The 20,472-nt window shown below is 41.5% G+C and overlaps 1 protein-coding gene across 1 annotated transcript; it reads right to left on the reverse strand.

The window, feature by feature from the left end:
- Window positions 1-3,839: 3,839 nt before the first annotated feature.
- Window positions 3,840-18,203, reverse strand: LOC121781550 (peroxidase 5-like). Its single transcript, XM_042179275.1, has 4 exons — window positions 17,988-18,203; window positions 17,805-17,852; window positions 4,309-4,745; window positions 3,840-4,110 (listed from the first exon to the last, which is right to left on the reverse strand). The coding sequence occupies exons 1-4, from the start codon at window positions 18,201-18,203 to the stop codon at window positions 3,840-3,842; spliced, it is 972 nt and encodes a 323-aa protein (XP_042035209.1).
- Window positions 18,204-20,472: the final 2,269 nt, after the last annotated feature.

The raw sequence follows: 20,472 nt of genomic DNA on the forward strand, positions 1-20,472 counted from the left end.
ACCTTGATTCACTTTATGCTCACAGTGGTCTCGTGGGCTCCACATGGAAAAAGATTAAAAGATCTCTTTTTTTATAAAGTAGAGGAGATTAAGTAATTAATAAGTTAATAATACTCAAATATATTTTTCTTCCAATCTAAGAAATAGTAGAAAATAAAGATATATCTGAGTTGGGAGATATTTATATATGAATTCCATCTTTCTGAATATATAGTAATTTCAACCGTTAGATCTCGAAATGGGCTTCATTGGCCCATTTACAGCCCATAGTTAAGAAATTATATAGGGCTAGCCCATGAAGTTGTAGTCAGTTTTATTGATTAACAAGATTAGTTAAAATCCTAAAACAAGAATCAACAGTCGATCTAAATTATGGTATGTAGAGAATGGCATTGACTCTTAATGTAAGTATGAATTATAAACAGCTCAAAGAAATTAATAGTAATAATAGGCCTGTCAAATTGGGTACCCGCGGATACCCGATCCAAAAATTTCGGGTACCCGATCCCGAATTTTCCAAAAACTGATACCCGATACCCGATCCGAAACTAATTTTGGGTATCTGAATGCCCGACTCGGGTATCCAGCCCCGAAAAATCGGGTATCCAGTCCCGATTTTGAATTTTTCTTTTTTTATTAGAAAATTAACTACAAACTTTTAGAAATACAAACTTGAAATAGTTCAAATTTAAAAGAAAATAACAATATGTATAAAAAAATGACATTGTACAACATTTATAAAAAAATGTCGCTAAACACAAAATGAGCATTTCATCCTCAAACAAAAGTATCTGAACAATACTAATCCATAAAGATAATTAACTTTCATGTGAATTTTGAAATTAAACCATTGCCAAAACATATCATGTATTAGCTCACATCAAATAAAACTAATAAGTTCTGTAGATAAATATTAACACTAATAATCAAAAGAAATCCATCAAAAGTTCGAAATATATCCCAAATTTGAGATTTCTATTATGTTGCCAAGTATTAACACATACATAGACAATAAAGTCTCCAAGTATTAATCGCAGTGGACTTGGTTCTATAATAGGAAAAGTATTAACACATACATAATTTATTACCCAATTACCCGACTTTTTCGGGTTTGGATATTGGATACCCAATACCCGATATCCATTTTGACAGACCTAGTAGTAAATGATTATTACAATTGTAAGGTGAGTCAGTTTAGATATAGGAGTCAAATGAGCCAGACCGGCCAAGCTTACACTCAGGTTGGATCTCAATCTAACAAGATAGCCGAGTCGAATCACCCTAGATTACGCTTTTCCAAAAAAATCTGATCTAACCTAGGTTGATCGCGTTTGATAAGTGGGTCGGGCTAAACCATGTTTGGTCTTAAATTACTTTCGATAATTGAAGCTTCAATCCATATCCCTCGTGAGCTTTGTTACGAAGGTTGAAGGTGTTTTCGTTGACGACAAAACAAATATCCCATAAGTGTTACCATTAATTTGCCCCTGCATTAAAAATCTAGCTTCGCTACTGGCTGCTGACGCATGACACATGAGCAATGAATCACATGCGCGTGCATAAACACGGATGAATTTCATAATTTGGCAAATTAAATGACAATGTTGTCTAGGTGGTCATTGTGATATATTGTGAAATAATGTAGATCAATCGAAGGGTGAATTTCAAATTTGGCAGATGGATTTGAGTCGATGATCCAATCCAAATATGCATTATATATATGCAGACATAGTTATTAATCATGTTGGAGACCTTGATATTATCTTGTTATTTGTTACAATGATATATACTCTTTCTACTAACTTCTTATCAAATCATTAATGCTTTGTTAGAAAAGTCACATTTCTCATACTTAGAGGCGTGATCAAAACACTATAGTCCATTAATCAAGCATCATTAGAAATGATATTCCCTTTACATATTTTATACTCCCTCCATTCCATAGTAATGAAGACGTTTCTTTTCAGCACGGAGATTAAAAAAATTGTGTTAGGTGAGTTAAGTAAATGGAGAATAAAGTGGAAAATTAAAAAGGTTGAGAGATGAAGAGAGAATAAAGTAAAAGAGACTAAAGTAGGTGTGAGAAAATGTGTTGACTTTTACTAATAAGGGAAATGACTCTATTACTATGGAACGTACCAAAATGGCAAAATAACTCTATTACTATTGAACAGAGGAAGTACCAATCTCTCATTCAGTCTCCCTTTCAAAAAATACAAAAAGGTCACTAGCATATACTCTCTTCTGTTTCACTTTAAGTGACACATTTTCCTTTTTGAAATGTCTCACTCTAAATAATACATTTCTAAATGCAGAGACATCACTTTTTCTTTTTATTTTTTTTCTGTCTCTCTTACTCTATTTTCTCCATTTTACTCACAAAACAACACTATATAAAATCTCGCGTCGAATTAAAAATGCTCCACTTAAAGTGGGATGGAGGAAGTATAGCTTCAAGGAAAGTGATCATCCAAAGGAAGAAATGGATCTACTTAATTTCCAAAGAGTAGCATGTAAGAGCATCCACAACCGTGCTCTTGCCAGCGGCACGGTTGTGGGCCCTGCCTGCTCTCTGGCAAGAGCACAACACCCACAGCTGTGCTCTTTCGCAAGGACGGGCACAATTCAATTTAAAATTCAATTAAACAAAAACATTTTCATAATATTAAAATTCAATAAAAAACCACAATAAATAATACAAATTACAAATAAAATAAAAAAGACATAATTAAAATCCTAAAAATTAAAAATTACATAATTAAAATACTAAAAATTAAAAATTACATAATTAAACTCCTAAAAATTAAAAATTACATAATTAAAATCCTAAAAATTGAGATTGAGAGAGTTGTTTAGTATAGTGTCATTTTTTGTGTTTGAAATGAGAGTATTTATAGATGAAAGTATGAATTTTGGGGTAAAAATGATGGAAAAAAAATTAAAAGTGTGAAAAAATGGATATATTTTATTAGGAAGTGAGACAATATTTTTTTAATTAATTTTGAAATTTTCAGATTTTTTCAATTTTAAAAAAAAAATAATAAAAAATGATAAATCAACGGGCCAATCAGAGCATGCCACGTCGACGCCTTGTGCTCTTGCCGTTGGCACGGCCGTGCTCTTAGCTAAGAGCAGGTCCGTGCCAGCAGCAAGAGCGCAACGGCGGCGGAGCGCGTCCTTGCCAGCGGCAAGGACGGACGAGCAGCATTCCACCACCATTGGGGATGCTCTAATTATACTCCATCTGTCCGCTAAAAGTAGAATTTTTTTTTCCTTTTTGATCTGTCTCCTAAAAATAGGAACTTTTATTTTTAAAAATTTCTTTTTCTATAATGAGGTGAGACTTATTTATTACTAATACATTTTTCTTTCTACCTCTCTCACTTTACCAATTTTGTATTAAAACTGGTTCTTATTTTCAATGGACGAAAAGTATAGTACTCCCTCCGTCCCATAGTAAATGTCACACTTGGGAGATGACATGAGATTTTAGGAGATATTATTTTGTGTGTTAAGTGGTGAGAGAAAATATAATTTTATAATTGATGTGAGGAGGAACTTTTTCCAAAAGAGGAAATGTGATATCTTTTGTGGGACAAACTAAAAAGGAAAGTGTGACGTCTAATGTGGGACGGAGGGAGTAGTAATTTTAATGCATGGCAAAGGGCATGAATATTTGAATAAAGCATAACATATGATTATAAGCAACACATGCAAAATACATCAATTAATCAGCAGATGTTCCACTGATCTTACATGAAAACTCACAAATAACAAATGAAAAGAATTTCCCTAAAATGAAAAAAACCAAACACAAAAATAAATGGGAAAACAATGAATCAGTTGACAAAACGGCATTTCTTCCTGATCTCACCCTTCTTCCCCGTGAGAACCTCAATCCCTCCCATCTTCACCATCGCCGCCGCAAACTTCTTCCCCCACAAACCATTATTCCTCGCATTCTCCGCCACCAGCTTCGCCATCAACGGGCTGCTCTGCAGCACCTGATCCGTCGCCAAAACCCCCCTATTCGCCCTCAATCCCACGTAGAACTTGTTGTCCAAACAATATGGCGTGATCGAATCGAGATCGACCGTGGAGCTTGGCGTGCTACAAAAAATTGTAAAAAATGACTATTCAGAACGCATAAGAAAGTATCCCTAAATTAGGTACATATTACTTAATCTTTTGCTTTTTTTTAATAATGTTTTCATTTGCGTCCTCTCATTTTAGTTAGACCTCAGCGTTAGTTGTATATTAAAAAATAAATAAATTAGGGTCTTTAATTGCATTAAAAAATGTTCTTACTTGTTTTTTTGTGGGGGCGGCGGCGGGCACTTCTTCTTCAAAAGAGCGGCGAATTTGGGGTCGAGCAAGGGGTCGGTGGCCGGGTAGAGGCGGCTGGTAATGGAGCTGCAGTGGGAGATTCCGACGGAGTGGGCGCCGGAGAGGGTGACCATCTCGTCGAGGGAGAGGCCTTTCGCGGCGAAGTTGTCGCGGAGGGAGGTGGCGTTGAAGAAGGGGGCCAGGAGGCTGAGGAGGGGCTCGGTCACGGAGGAGACGCGGCCGTCGCGGCGGCCCAAGGGGACCGGGTAGCGGATGTTGCCTAGCTTGGCGGCGCTGTCGCGGGCGGCGAAGGCGAGGGCGTCCTCGCAGGAGACGGTGCTAGGGCAGCGGCGCTCGAGCTCGGCTTTCGCGGCGTCGATCACCTCAAAGCCTCGGAGACTTCCCTTGTTTGGGATGCTGTAATAGCCGAGACTTAGATTTCTCGGGAGTTATGAAATAAAGTACTAGAACTTTTGTTGACGAATGAAAGAGTATTTTATTTCTTGAAAGGGGTACAAATACAATTTCCAGAATTTCAAGCTAAGCTTTAAATTACAAATGTTGACAAAAGAAAAATATTGGAAATAAACTTTCCCTACACTTTTACAACCGAGAACTACAAATTTCGGGCCTCTCTAACAAGGGGTTTCGGCCCAGATTCTTGATAGTCGTTGTGACGAATTAGAAGGCGTACAACCAGCGGAAATAGGCCTCTCGCGTGCCTGCCAAACACAGATAAATGAGACTTGATTCATGGGATAAAAGATGAATTAATACCAGGTCCTAGAAAAAAAAAAGGAAAGGGAAAACGTACCTTTCGAAAGGGGAGGCTGAGCTGGGCCGAAAGAGGCAAACTCCAGCCAGCACCATTCCACCCCAGTAACTACACTCTGCAAGACTGAGATTTTCAGATTGGTACCCATTATCCATCCGCTACTGCCAAGGATATCAGCAGCAAGATCCTATTGTTGTGCACCTGCCAAAAGGAGACAAACCCATAAATAAGCTAGGGTACATGGCAACACAAAGCACCAAATTTCGGTTATGGCGTCAGAATATAGCCAAGAGCCAAAGGCTCATCAATCTCACGAGTACATATCTGCAACGTTGCAGTAAGAACCAGCCAACAAAAGGGCAGCTTAGGACCCCTTTCTCTGGCATTAAGTAACAACCTCGCAGCTTTCAGTTACACTCCCTCTATATAAGGATAGCCTACAGCCTCCCCCTCCTTACCAGCACATACCAATACAAATCAGTAAGATAAAGAGAGGGAGGAAGAACCGAGGCAGGGAGGAGGGATCGAGCAAGAGTAAGGAGCAGCCTCACACTTCAATCACAAGAGGTAAATCCTCAACATCATACTAAGCATCATGTAGACACCACGAGCATGCTAAGATTTTATCATTTCAGAACCCAACATGATGAAAACCTTAGATAAACACCAGTAACAACACCATATGCTATCAAACTCTTGAGCCACTGCCTAGATCTTGATTGTGGATGAGTTGAAGATAGATATGTAGTAGAACTCAACAACCAGATCCAAACTACAACACAATCTGTTGAACATAGTAAAATACCACAAGAACATAGGAAGAACGAGAACTTAGCTTCTGTCGATTCGAACCCATAACGTAAGCTAAGTAACAAGTTAAAAGAAGGCTTAGCTCTAAGGGTTGTCGGAGATGGCGATGACGACGGAGAGGCGTCGGCAGAAGCTGCGGGCTGCCTCCGAAACAGCAGCTGCTCCGACGGTGAAACGGTGTGGCTCACGGGCGGTGACGGCAGCGAACATGTCGGCGGAGGTGACCGCTGGCAGAACCCCTGCTCGACGTAGGACCGGAGTTGGCGGCGACCACACGGCGGAGCCGGAGGCCGACTGCGAGAAAGCTGTGACACGCGAGGGCTCGTCGCTAAAGAAGCCCCGACAGCGATGGCTAGAGCCACGTGGAGCGATAGCGAGGGAATACACCGTGTGTGCAAACAGAAGCGAACCTCGTAGTCCCGAAAAAAGGGGACGCCGCGACCCGTACGCCAGGAAGTCAAGACAATGGAGGAGAGCAGTAGCGACGCCGGCGATTAGCTGCGTCGGCGGAAGGAGGCGACGCCTCCTCTGTTTCCAAGGACGAAAGCCCGCGGAGCTGACAGCAAAGAGCTGCGGTGAGATGGAGCGGGCCAATTGGGCGACCCTGTGACAGTGGGTTGCTGGAAAGAAAGGGGAGCAGGGAAGCACCGTCGCGACGCCGGCGACGGAAGTTCAGAAACGGTGATGACAGCCCGACGGCGAACGACGAGCCGCGGTGTGAACAATCTCCGAGTGGAGGAAGAAATTGGAGGAATCTCCAATCTAGGGTTTGCTTCTCTTGGATTTAGGGATTTGAAGTTGAGAATGAAGGAGAAAGAGAGAGATCAGCGAGATTGGTGAAGGGAGTAATTGGGCTTTGCCCAATTATTTTTGAATTGGGCCTCAGTTTAAAAATAAAAATAGAAAGAGAAAGAAAATGGGCCTGAGGGAAATAAAATAGTCTGGGCCGAAATTTGCCTAAGAAATAAATAAATTTCCTAGCTGGGCCTGGAATTTGGTTGAAGCCATTATCTCGAATTAATTCAAAAGTATAATGGAATTAATTTCCTAAGCCACGGGAGAAAAGAATTTATAAGCCGTGAGTGAAATAAAAGCCAGTAAATAATTAAGCGGACTTTTAGTCATAGAAAGTATTTTAAAAATCCTTAAGAAAAATCCGGAAATTTTTATACCCGAACGGGTCAGCCGGATTCAGAACAAATTAAATCACCGATTTAATTAAAGATTTAAGACTTCTAATTTTAGAAGAAAGGAAATAAAATAAGGAGAACACGCTTAGGCATGCATTCATGCAAGATGAATAATTATTTAAAGCCTAATTTAAGTATATTAATTTTTGTAAAGGAACGTCGTCGCTCGACGAGTAAATCTCAAGTCAGGAAGTGCCGTTTGAAAAAGTTAAGCAAACGAGGTGGGCTTTTCTATCCTACATTATGTGTGGGCTTTCTTTCCTTTCAGAATTTATGTGAAAAAGCATGAATATTTTCAGTGAGTTGTCATGCCATGTTTTGTTTTGTGATTGCCTATCTGTTAAATCGAATTCGGGTCCCAGTAGGTCAGTAAATCCTACTCGGACTAGTGTACACGTACGGACCGTGAGCTAGCGCCAGGTTGGCCGGTCTAGGGGTCGTGAGCTAGCGCCAGGTTGGCCGGCCCAGTGGTCGTGGAATGTGGCCACATTCCCGATTCACGCAGCTGATATGGCATATCATCAGAAGTTTAAATGACTGCAGTCTATTTTCAGAAAGAAATAACAGATTTTAGTGACCGGGATAGATTTTCAGTAAAACCCCGCGTTCACTCAGCTTGGCTGACAACTAAAAGAAAACAGTTTTCGGCATAAGCCACTGAGTATATCAAGTACTCAGCCCTGCATATTGTTTTCCTTAATGTGCAGGTTGATCGATCGAGGCAGAGGAGGTGTTGGGATAGTAGGCTAAATAAGTAGAAGGATAGCTGGTGTAGTATGTCTTCATACATATTATACCTGTCTTGGAACTCTTCCGTTGCGCAGACTTAGACTTGTTTTAGTAAAGACAATGTCCCAGAATTCACTCTGATTCAGTATTTTGTTATCTTTATAACATTCAGACAATGTTTTCTTGAATTAAGTAACTTTTATGATGAGTTAAGACAGTTCAGTATGTTTAGTCGCGAAATAGCTACACTTTCTTTGACTAGGGAGATGTGGTCGTGACAGAGTGGTATCAGAGCACTTTTCTTTCGCTCTGACCCAAGAACCTTCCTTCTAAGCCTCAGTCCAGAACAGTAGCACTAGGCTAGGAAGTGAACAGAATGATCAGTACAAGATCCCAACACCTCAGCTCGACACGATCAACTGCATCAGAAACAGGGGTCGACGCCCGCTCGTCCAGAAAAGAGAATTTTAAAGAAAGAAAATATTTTTCCATTTTGAGAAGGAAAATGAAATTTTCTAAGTTTCAGAAAAAGAAAAAAAAATTTCATAGCCCTAAATGGGAACGAAAATGTTTATTTGAAAAGTTTGCAAGACGCAACGTGCTAGCTGATACTTTGCATGAGATATGCTTAATGTATCTGTGATTTACGTTTAAAGAGCATGACATGAATGTATAGATGTCATGGGGACTATGTATGTGAACCTAGAGTGCTTTAGAAAAGTACCTTAGGTGAGACATGCAGAATCAAGTACTAGCAGAACGAGAATTTGTTACCGCCTTCCAGGGCGACGAGACCAACTAAAACCCATCAGTTTGGGCAAGCTTCAAATTCCAAGGAATTATGAGAAAGAAAAGACGAGCCAAAAAGTACTATTGTACTACTTATAGACAGCAATTAAAGGAAGTCCATTCTTTTAAGCACACAGATAGTATACATATATATATGTATACTAGACGATGAACCAAGAAGTTCCCAATGTCTTTACAAAGACTAAGTTATAACGAAAATAGTTTACTTTCCAGCCTGTTCGGGAGATGCATCCCTACACGGAAAGAGATCGTACCCGCGATCTAGTAAAGTGATCTAATGTGGCGTAACAAGCCCAAGTGGCTACGTGATCCAGAAGCGATACTTATAGCGTGCTACGAAGCACGATGGAGAATGTAATGTTTTACCAGAATCAGCGTTCTAAGTTATCGAGAACGATATGAAAGTATGACCTCCAGCTGCGGTTATCAGTTTAACAGCACGAGGAACCCCATCTTGGAATGTATGGTTTCCCAGAACGCGTTTATCATGTGCGAGCTCCACAAGAAAAACAAGGGAGTGTCACATAACTAGAACCGATGATTATAATCAATAGTACTTACTTGGATTCCCAATGAAATCCCTTCTAAGAGTCCTTCCAAGGACGATACCCTCGTCTATTCAGACTCTAGTTTTGACTCGCAAGTATCATGTCAGTGTTCCTTTTTCTGTGCGAGGTTTGACTCATTTCCAGCTTATGGACTGCAGTCCTTTTGACTCATCGTACATAAAGAGTAAAGTTTTGACTGTTTAAGCTCCAGTCGTAAACCCTAAATTCTACAGTTGTTCATATCTATGATCTTCGGATTGAGCGTATTCCTCAGACATTCTTTGAACCTCCGGGACAACGATGTCCTGTCGGCTATTAAAACCTTTGATTGACTCACGTTCTGCAAGTAGTACGCCACTTTCATTCTCTTAAGGAAAGCGGTGACTCAATTTCAGTTCCCAAATTTGGGATACTCTTATGTTCCAGGCATCGTTATTTGTTGTTGCCTCCTTTGAGCCGCAATATTGGAGATTTATATCTCGATTTCTTGGACCTATGCAATGAAATTTCATTCTTACGATGCTTACGTTGTGATCCCCAGAGTGATCAAGACAGTTAAACATTTTCCTCAGGGAATTTCATGTGGTGCTGGAACTTTTTACCTCCCTATTTTGAGACCCTACAAAGGTGAAATTTTTCGACCTCGATTCCAGTACATGTATTATTCCTAGTCTCGGAATTTTTCTGCAGCTCGAAGTTAAGGCAAGCATATTGCACCTTTCCCTAATGAGCTTGCCCTAGCTGATTTTTCTGAATAGTTCATTTCAGTGCGTTGCCTTAATGAACCTATGAAATCATTGATGTGACTTTGTTATTCCATATCAAGATGCCTTTGAAACATGATCAATGTTCCTTCATTGCAATCGCCTACGTTTATAAATTTTCGTGGTTGATCATCTTAGGCGATGACATGTTTGAACCACTGTCCTTGATGCTCAGATCCTTTCAGTTTAATTGGACAACTGTATTGTCCTATTTTGCAGCTTACTATGGGAATTTACAGTTAATTCATTTCCATCCAGTTTTCATGACCTATCTCATGATTATTTCTAGCTCCCACCAGGGGTGAGCCTCAGCTTCTATGAGTTTACCTGGAAACCAGTTGAGTTACGTAGTTCTTTGAATGAACTCAGTACTTACCTTCAAGGTCGATTATCGACGAAAATTCATATAAGTTGAACAAGGGATGTTATTCTTGTCCAGTTGTGTATTCAGGAGCCCTTCAAATTTTCAGTCATACTCTCTTGTGTGAATAATAATCCAAGTTAAGACTATTAGATTAATCATTGAGTTATTGATACGAGGCTAGCAGAAAAAGGCATGGTCTCAGTTTCTTTCAGATACGCATAATAAATACGTCCCCATGGAGACACGTGCAGGAAATGATGCACCAACCAGAAGCGTCGCATAACCGACAGCAAAGCGTTAAATACTTCGAATCTACGTACCGCTTGTGACCAGCAGGTGGAAGATCGAATATTTTGTTGTATAGAGAAGCAACTAGCCTTGGGTAGAGAAATATCAAGGAATATTTGTGGATTAAATGATGTCCGAAGACGTAAAAGACCTATATGGTAGTTTGAACGATCAAAATGCTTACTCCGAGTAAGATAAGTAAGCCACAAGAACAAAGACTCAATCATGGGCATGTAATGAAAGCCATGGAGAAAGTACGAGTGTATTCGTAGTTTATGTTTGACGGAACAAATCCCATCAGCAAAAGGGATTCGTCTAAGAGGTGGCCAGGAAAAAGGCTAAAGCTGGAGAGACATTCGGGAAGAGGAACGCGTGATAACACCGCTACCCTCACCGTCCCTACTATGAAGGGAGAAATTGAATTTTTCCTTTTAAAAGAAGTTATCGCAAGGGAACAGGATTTAGAGCCCTATAATATAGAGCAAGGGCAAACGTTGGCAATAAAATGCGACGAATTATTCTACGATATGCCACGTCTCAATTAAGCAGCTCAGAAAGGAGCTGTCGATAGAGTTTTGTGTTAATCTGGACACGAGATCTAGATCACTTTGGAAAGTCATGCTAGATTATTTCACCATGAATCGCTCAGTCGAACCAAAAAGGGCATGGAGACAGTAGTGTTGGGAGAAAGAAGCCAACACCTCCACATGCACTAAACCAATATTCAAGGATTGACGCGAGTAGAACAAGTCTGTACTAAATCATGACGAAAGAGTCGCAGTAAGCACAAAAGCACCTTGAAAGCGGTAAAAGTAGACTACCTCAACTGAGCGAGAGGTTACGAGATCATTATGGCAGCTCAATGACTACCTTTACGATCGATGCAAGCGTTAGAGAACTCAATACCTGGCGATGAAATCTAAGATTAGAAATAGCTTCATCACCCAGACGAAATGAATTACTAAAGGAATGACTTGAATCAGTCATATTATCTCAGTCACCATATAGAATGGCGCTCAAGAAATAAGAAGAACTTAAGATCCAGTTACAAGAATAAGTAGACCTGGGTTTCATCAGACCCAGTGTATCGTTTTTGGGCGCATCAGTACTCTTCATGAAGAAGAAGGATGGGACTTTGCGAATGTGTATCGACTATCGAGAGCTAAATAAGTTAACCCTCAAGAACAAGTACCTCTACCGAGAATCAACGACCTCTTCGACCAGCTGCGAGGAGCCAGCGTATTCTCGAAGATGGGCTTGAGATCGGGTTATCACTAGCTGGGAGTTCGACAAGACGGTATACCTAAGACTGCACTTCGCACCAGATATGACCATTACGAGTTTACTGTAATGCCTTTTTGGGCTTACAAACGCCCCAGCCGTGTTCATGAACCTAATGAACCGCGTGTTCCGCCCATATTTGGACAAGGTCGTCCTAGCTTTTAAAGACGACGTGCTCATGTACTCAAAGAACGAGAAGAAACACGAGGAGCGCTTGAGAACTACGTTATAGACGTTAAGAGCCGAGAAGTTCTATGCTAAGTTTAGCAAGTGTGAGTTCTGGCTTAACAAAGTGAACTTCCTTGGACACTTAGTGACAGCAGAAGGGATCCGAGTAGACCCTGCTAAAGTTGAAGCCGTGCAACGTTGGCAGTCACCAGCGACGCCTAATGAAATTCGGAGTTTCCTAGGACTGGCATGATGCTACCGAAGGTTCATTGAGGGGTTTTCTAAAATAGCGAGGCCGATGACTCAACAGCTCAAGAAAGGAGTTAAAGTCAATTGGACCCCAGAATGTGAAGCAAGCTTCCAGTTGCTAAAGGAAAAGTTGACCACAGCGCCAGTTCTAGCTGTGCCAGAAGCGGGAGTCAACTATATGGTGTATACAGATGCATCGAAGGTCGGACTCGGGTGCGTGCTGATGCAGAAAGGCAAGGTGATAGCATATGCGTCACGCCAGTTGAGGCCGCACGAGTTGAACTACCCGACGCACGACCTGGAACTAGCAGAAGTGGTACACGCTTTGAAGATTTGGGGACATCACCTCTATGGAGTTCGATGTGAGATCTTCACAGATCATAAGAGTCTCAAATACTTCTTCGAGCAGAAGGACCTGAATATGAGACAGCGCAGATGGCTGGAACTAGTCAAAGACTACGACTGTGGTATAAATTACCACTCAGGCAAGGCCAATGTGGTAGCAGATGCCTTGAGCAGAAAGACTGCGCCTCAAGTGGCTACTTTCCTCACCCTAGAGGAAGAGCTTATCCGGGAATTCGCCAAGATGCGACTGGAGATAGTGAGAGCCCCGGAGACAGTGGACAGCAGAATATCCACCTTGGTCTTAGAACCAGATTTAAGAGCTAGAATCATTGACGCCCAGAGATACGATGAAGCCCTAGAAAAGGTTCGTCTCAGAGTGAGGACCGGAAAAGGGGATTGTTACCGCGAAGAGGCGGATAATGCTCTCACTTTCAAAGGGAGACTATGCGTACCCAAAGAGGAGGCACTTAGGAACGAGGTCATGAGTGAAGCTCATGAGACACCCTACACTGCCCATCCTGGGAGTACAAAGATGTATCAGGACTTGAAGAAGCAATTTTGGTGGGATGGCATGAAGAAAAGCATAGCATCGGTTGTAGAAAGATGCCTGGCTTGCCAGCAAGTGAAGGCGTTACATCAACGACCCTATGGAAAGTTACAGCCTCTCGAGATTCCAGAATGGAAATGGGAGCATATAGCAATGGATTTTGTGACAGGATTGCCAAAATCACAACGAGGAAACACAGCCATCTGGGTGATTATAGATCGCCTCACCAAAAGTGTTCACTTCATACCAATTCGTATCACGTACGGATCAGACAAGTTGGCACAGATTTATGTACAAGAGATTGTGCGCCTGCATGGTGTACCAGTAACGATCACCTCAGATCGAGATTCAAAATTTACTTCTAGATTTTGGATAAGCCTACAGCGAGAGTTAGGCACTCAGCTGAAATTCAGCACAACCTTCCATCCACAGATGGACGGACAGTCCGAAAGGACGATTCAGACATTAGAAGATATGTTAAGAGCCGTAGTGCTCGACCGTGGAGTAAGCTGGGAGCCAGTACTTCCACTTATAGAGTTCGCCTACAACAACAGTTACCAGGCAACTATTGATATGGCCCCATACGAGGCACTCTATGGGAAAAAGCGTAGATCACCACTTTACTGGGATGAAGTTGGTGAGAGAAGGATTCTCGGACCAGACTCGGTAGAGGAAATGATAGAAATTGTCCGACAAATCCGAGGGAGAATCAAAGAAGCTCAAGATAGACAGAAATCATATGCAGATGCTCGTAGAACGGATTTACAGTTCAAAGCAGGAGACAAGGTCTTTCTGAAAGTATCCCCATCAAAAGGGATAACCAGGTTCGGCGTCAAGGGCAAGCTGAAACCGCGTTTTATCGGACCTTATGAGATCCTAGAAACAGTCGGCCCTGTGGCGTACAGATTAGCGCTCCCGCCAAGTTTCGGGAATAATCACAATGTGTTTCATGCATCACAGTTGAGAAAGTACGTGTTTGACCCAAAACACATAGTGCACCAAGAAGAAATGGTGTTAGAACCAGATTTGAGCTATGAAGAAAAGCCAGAAGCAATTCTGGACAGAAAAGTTAAAGAATTGAGAAATAAGAATATTGTAACAGTGAAAGTCCTATGGAAGCATCACGGCCGCGAGGAGGCGACGTGGGAGCTCGAGGACCAGATGAAAGAGAAGTACCCACAGCTTTTTACCTAACCGAGACGAAATTTCGGGACGAAATTTTTGTTAAGGGGGGTAGAATGTAATAGCCGAGACTTAGATTTCTCGGGAGTTATGAAATAAAATACTAGAACTTTTGTTGACGAATGAAAGAGTATTTTATTTCTTGAAAGGGGTACAAATACAATTTCCAGAATTTCAAGCTAAGCTTTAAATTACAAATGTTGACAAAAGAAAAATATTGGAAATAAACTTTCCCTACACTTTTACAACCGAGAACTACAAATTTCGGGCCTCTCTAACAAGGGGTTTCGGCCCAGATTCTTGATAGTCGTTGTGACGAATTAGAAGGCGTACAACCAGCGGAAATAGGCCTCTCGCGTGCCTGCCAAACACAGATAAATGAGACTTGATTCATGGGATAAAAGATGAATTAATACCAGGTCCTAGAAAAAAAAAGGAAAGGGAAAACGTACCTTTCGAAAGGGGAGGCTGAGCTGGGCCGAAAGAGGCAAACTCCAGCCAGCACCATTCCACCCCAGTAACTACACTCTGCAAGACTAAGATTTTCAGATTGGTACCCATTATCCATCCGCTACTGCCAAGGATATCAGCAGCAAGATCCTATTGTTGTGCACCTGCCAAAAGGAGACAAACCCATAAATAAGCTAGGGTACATGGCAACACAAAGCACCAAATTTCGGTTATGGCGTCAGAATATAGCCAAGAGCCAAAGGCTCATCAATCTCACGAGTACATATCTGCAACGTTGCAGTAAGAACCAGCCAACAAAAGGGCAGCTTAGGACCCCTTTCTCTGGCATTAAGTAACAACCTCGCAGCTTTCAGTTACACTCCCTCTATATAAGGATAGCCTACAGCCTCCCCCTCCTTACCAGCACATACCAATACAAATCAGTAAGATAAAGAGAGGGAGGAAGAACCGAGGCAGGGAGGAGGGATCGAGCAAGAGTAAGGAGCAGCCTCACACTTCAATCACAAGAGGTAAATCCTCAACATCATACTAAGCATCATGTAGACACCACGAGCATGCTAAGATTTTATCATTTCAGAACCCAACATGATGAAAACCTTAGATAAACACCAGTAACAACACCATATGCTATCAAACTCTTGAGCCACTGCCTAGATCTTGATTGTGGATGAGTTGAAGATAGATATGTAGTAGAACTCAACAACCAGATCCAAACTACAACACAATCTGTTGAACATAGTAAAATACCACAAGAACATAGGAAGAACGAGAACTTAGCTTCTGTCGATTCGAACCCATAACGTAAGCTAAGTAACAAGTTAAAAGAAGGCTTAGCTCTAAGGGTTGTCGGAGATGGCGATGACGACGGAGAGGCGTCGGCAGAAGCTGCGGGCTGCCTCCGAAACAGCAGCTGCTCCGACGGTGAAACGGTGTGGCTCACGGGCGGTGACGGCAGCGAACATGTCGGCGGAGGTGACCGCTGGCAGAACCCCTGCTCGACGTAGGACCGGAGTTGGCGGCGACCACACGGCGGAGCCGGAGGCCGACTGCGAGAAAGCTGTGACACGCGAGGGCTCGTCGCTAAAGAAGCCCCGACAGCGATGGCTAGAGCCACGTGGAGCGACAGCGAGGGAATACACCGTGTGTGCAAACAGAAGCGAACCTCGTAGTCCCGAAAAAAGGGGACGCCGCGACCCGTACGCCAGGAAGTCAAGACAATGGAGGAGAGCAGTAGCGACGCCGGCGATTAGCTGCGTCGGCGGAAGGAGGCGACGCCTCCTCTGTTTCCAAGGATGAAAGCCCGCGGAGCTGACAGCAAAGAGCTGCGGTGAGATGGAGCGGGCCAATTGGGCGACCCTGTGACAGTGGGTTGCTGGAAAGAAAGGGGAGCAGGGAAGCACCGTCGCGACGCCGGCGACGGAAGTTCAGAAACGGTGATGACAGCCCGACGGCGAACGACGAGCCGCGGTGTGAACAATCTCCGAGTGGAGGAAGAAATTGGAGGAATCTCCAATCTAGGGTTTGCTTCTCTTGGATTTAGGGATTTGAAGTTGAGAATGAAGGAGAAAGAGAGAGATCAGCGAGATTGGTGAAGGGAGTAATTGGGCTTTGCCCAATTATTTTTGAATTGGGCCTCAGTTTAAAAATAAAAATAGAAAGAGAAAGAAAATGGGCCTGAGGGAAATAAAATAGTCTGGGCCGAAATTTGCCTAAGAAATAAATAAATTTCCTAGCTGGGCCTGGAATTTGGTTGAAGCCATTATCTCGAATTAATTCAAAAGTATAATGGAATTAATTTCCTAAGCCACGGGAGAAAAGAATTTATAAGCCGTGAGTGAAATAAAAGCCAGTAAATAATTAAGCGGACTTTTAGTCATAGAAAGTATTTTAAAAATCCTTAAGAAAAATCCGGAAATTTTTATACCCGAACGGGTCAGCCGGATTCAGAACAAATTAAATCACCGATTTAATTAAAGATTTAAGACTTCTAATTTTAGAAGAAAGGAAATAAAATAAGGAGAACACGCTTAGGCATGCATTCATGCAAGATGAATAATTATTTAAAGCCTAATTTAAGTATATTAATTTTTGTAAAGGAACGTCGTCGCTCGACGAGTAAATCTCAAGTCAGGAAGTGCCGTTTGAAAAAGTTAAGCAAACGAGGTGGGCTTTTCTATCCTACATTATGTGGGGGCTTTCTTTCCTTTCAGAATTTATGTGAAAAAGCATGAATATTTTCAGTGAGTTGTCATGCCATGTTTTGTTTTGTGATTGCCTATCTGTTAAATCGAATTCGGGTCCCAGTAGGTCAGTAAATCCTACTCGGACTAGTGTACACGTACGGACCGTGAGCTAGCGCCAGGTTGGCCGGTCTAGGGGTCGTGAGCTAGCGCCAGGTTGGTCGGCCCAATGGTCGTGGAATGTGGCCACATTCCCGATTCACGCAGCTGATATGGCATATCATCAGAAGTTTAAATGACTGCAGTCTATTTTCAGAAAGAAATAACAGATTTTAGTGACCGGGATAGATTTTCAGTAAAACCCCGCGTTCACTCAGCTTGGCTGACAACTAAAAGAAAACAGTTTTCGGCATAAGCCACTGAGTATATCAAGTACTCAGCCCTGCATATTGTTTTCCTTAATGTGCAGGTTGATCGATCGAGGCAGAGGAGGTGTTGGGATAGTAGGCTAAATAAGTAGAAGGATAGCTCGTGTAGTATGTCTTCATACATATTATACCTGTCTTGGAACTCTTCCGTTGCGCAGACTTAGACTTGTTTTAGTAAAGACAATGTCCCAGAATTCACTCTGATTCAGTATTTTGTTATCTTTATAACATTCAGACAATGTTTTCTTGAATTAAGTAACTTTTATGATGAGTTAAGACAGTTCAGTATGTTTAGTCGCGAAATAGCTACACTTTCTTTGACTAGGGAGATGTGGTCGTGACAGATGCTCTCCTTCTCAGAGGCGGGCCCGTCCAACAACACTGATGCGTCGCATCCCTGTGTTGTTGGCAAATAAAAGAAAAAATGAATTTAACAAAATAAAAAATATATAAAGAGAACTGAAACCATTATATAAATGTAATAATTTATTATAAGAAAATATAAATAAGAAAAAATATTAATGGCAAGTACCCTGACGAAGCAGTCGTGGAAATGGAGGCGGATGAGGCCGGCTGCGAGGCCGGGGTTGCGGGAGGCGAACTTGTTGACGTGTTTCTGGACGATGGCTTCGGCGGGTGGGCAAGAGCGTTTGTAGAAGCCCACGGTGAGTGGGGCTGATGAGGAAACGGTTGAGACAAAGATGAGGAAGCAAGTGAGCATCATCATCATGATTGAGGAACAACCCATTCTTGATGATTGTGAAACAAAATATTGTAGCTGTGGATTGAGTAGAACTGCAGCTGATTGTGAGTCTATATAGCTAACACAAGGGGAATTGAATCAATCAAGTGATCCATGTTGTGTTGGGGTTCAAGAAACGAACGTGTGTGCAACTAATCAACTTGCAATTCTTATATGCTTTTCGAGACAAGGGGATTAGTAGATGTCATCTCCTATGTGTATGTAGCCAATTTTCTAATTATACAGTCCCTGTAATTAAGATGGATAACAAAGTAATGTGTACCCCCTCTGTCCATATTAAGAGTTCCAGTTGAATTCGTCACAAATTCTGAAAAATAGGAGTATAAAGAAAAGTGGATGAAAAGAATAGGTGAAACGTGACGTGATGAGTAGAATGAGTTAGTGAAATACTCCTGCCGCCATGATTAAATGTCTCATATCTGACTGTCACGGGTTTTAAAAAATTATTTGACTTTATAAAATAAAGTGAGCCAAAAAAGTTAATGGAATGTGAGATATACTTTAATATATTATTTTATGATAAAATGTGAGTGAAATGAGTTAGTGGATGTAAAAATGAAATAAGAAAATACTCCCTCCGTCCCCGAATAAGAGTCGCTAATTTCCATTTTGGGACGTCCCCCATTAAGAGTCACTCTTCATTTTTACCATAAATGGTAGTAGGCCGTACATTCCACTAACTCACTTCACTCACATTTTATTATAAAACCAATATAAAAATGTGGGTCCCACATTCCACTAACTTTTTCAAACAACTTTTCTCTTCATTTCTTAAAACTCATGTCCGGTCAAAGAGCAACTCCAAAAATTAGAATGTTCATACTTTTCAGGGATTGACTAAAAAAGAAAGAGTTATACTTTTAGGGACGGAGGGAGTACATGATATTTCCTCCGTTCTGCCATAGTTAAGGCGTTTTTTTTTCGGTACGGAGTTTAAGAGAAAAATGTTTATTGTGTTAAATAGAGGGAGAGAAAAGTAAGAGAGAAGAAAAAGTAGATAGAATAAATTATAAAAGTGAATAAAGTGGATAGAATAAAGTAAGAGAGAGAATGAAGTATCAAAGGAAAAGTAAGGTACTCCATCCGTACCTGAAAATTTGTCACTTATTATCATTTTCGTTTGTCCATAAAAAAAATTTACCTTTCATTTTTACCATTTTTATAGTGGACCCCACATTCCACTAACTTATTCTCACTCGCATTTTATTTTAAATCTAATAATAAAAGTATGACCCCCACATACCACTAACTTTTTCATCTCACTTTCTATTACATTTTTTAAAACACGTATCGGATCAAATGGTGACGAATTATTAGAGACGGAGGAAGTAATTATTATCATATAGGTAAATGACTCAACTATGAATGAACTTCTTAAAATGAAGAAATGACTCTATTATGATAGAAAGGGGGGAGTATGAGATTGGTTGAATATCAAGAATGGGGTGCATCTTTCTTTTTCGAGTAAGTGGCGAGCATTACCAACACCATTTCATTTCCAAGATGCAAATAAGACAAGTGGGAATAATAAGGAAAAATCGGGTTTATAGGCTACTTTGCCTTTAAAATAACGTAAATATACTCATTTTGTTATCTATTCCATAAATGGGAAAAACGCCACTCTCGTTGGCGTGTTTTAAGTGAAAACGCCACCCGTATTGGCGTTTTACAACGTATGTGTCGTCGTATTGCATGTACGTTGAAAGACGGCGACGTGGTTGGCGTTTGAACGAAAAACGCCAATCCCACTGGCATGTTTCAAAAAACGTCAATTCGGGTGGCGTTTTTCATGCCTTCCGCCGTGAAAAAAAGGCCAAAAATTATCCCAAGTTATACACGCCAATGGGATTGGCGTGTTTCAACCTTTCAAGGCAAATTTTCGTTCAGGCATTTCACCAAACACTTGGAGAGCAGGTATGTGTAAATTAGGTAGTGATCATCAAACCTATCTGCCTGCACGCACTTGAATTCGCTTGAACACGGGAGATGGATCGAATCATACATGAGGAAGAACAAATTCGAGCTCTCGCTTCCCCTAGGCAACGCCCTGATAGACATGTTCGCCAAGTGTGGGGATCTAGAAAGCGCGGAGATCATCTTCCACAAGATGCCCCGGAGATGCATCATCACTTGGACCACGATGATCTCGGGGCTGGCAGTAAATGGCCGTTGCAGGGAAGCCCTAGACCTCTTCGACACCATGTGTTTGATGAAAGATGATCACTACCTAATTTACACATACCTGCTCTCCAAG

The sequence above is a fragment of the Salvia splendens genome, chromosome 20, assembly GCF_004379255.2.
Source record: "Salvia splendens isolate huo1 chromosome 20, SspV2, whole genome shotgun sequence".
Classification (NCBI taxonomy): domain Eukaryota; kingdom Viridiplantae; phylum Streptophyta; class Magnoliopsida; order Lamiales; family Lamiaceae; genus Salvia; species Salvia splendens.

Excerpts from the sequence above, each read along its gene's own strand:
- LOC121781550 (XM_042179275.1), bottom strand. The coding sequence starts at position 18,203 with ATGGGTTGTTCCTCAATCATGATGATGATGCTCACTTGCTTCCTCATC. Across the intron at positions 4,746-17,804 it reads GGCCCGCCTCTGAGAAGGAG|AGCATCCCAAACAAGGGAAG; the intron begins AGCATCTGTCAC and ends CTCGGCTATTAC. Across the intron at positions 4,111-4,308 it reads CCGCCCCCACAAAAAAACAA|CACGCCAAGCTCCACGGTCG; the intron begins GTAAGAACATTT and ends AATTTTTTGTAG.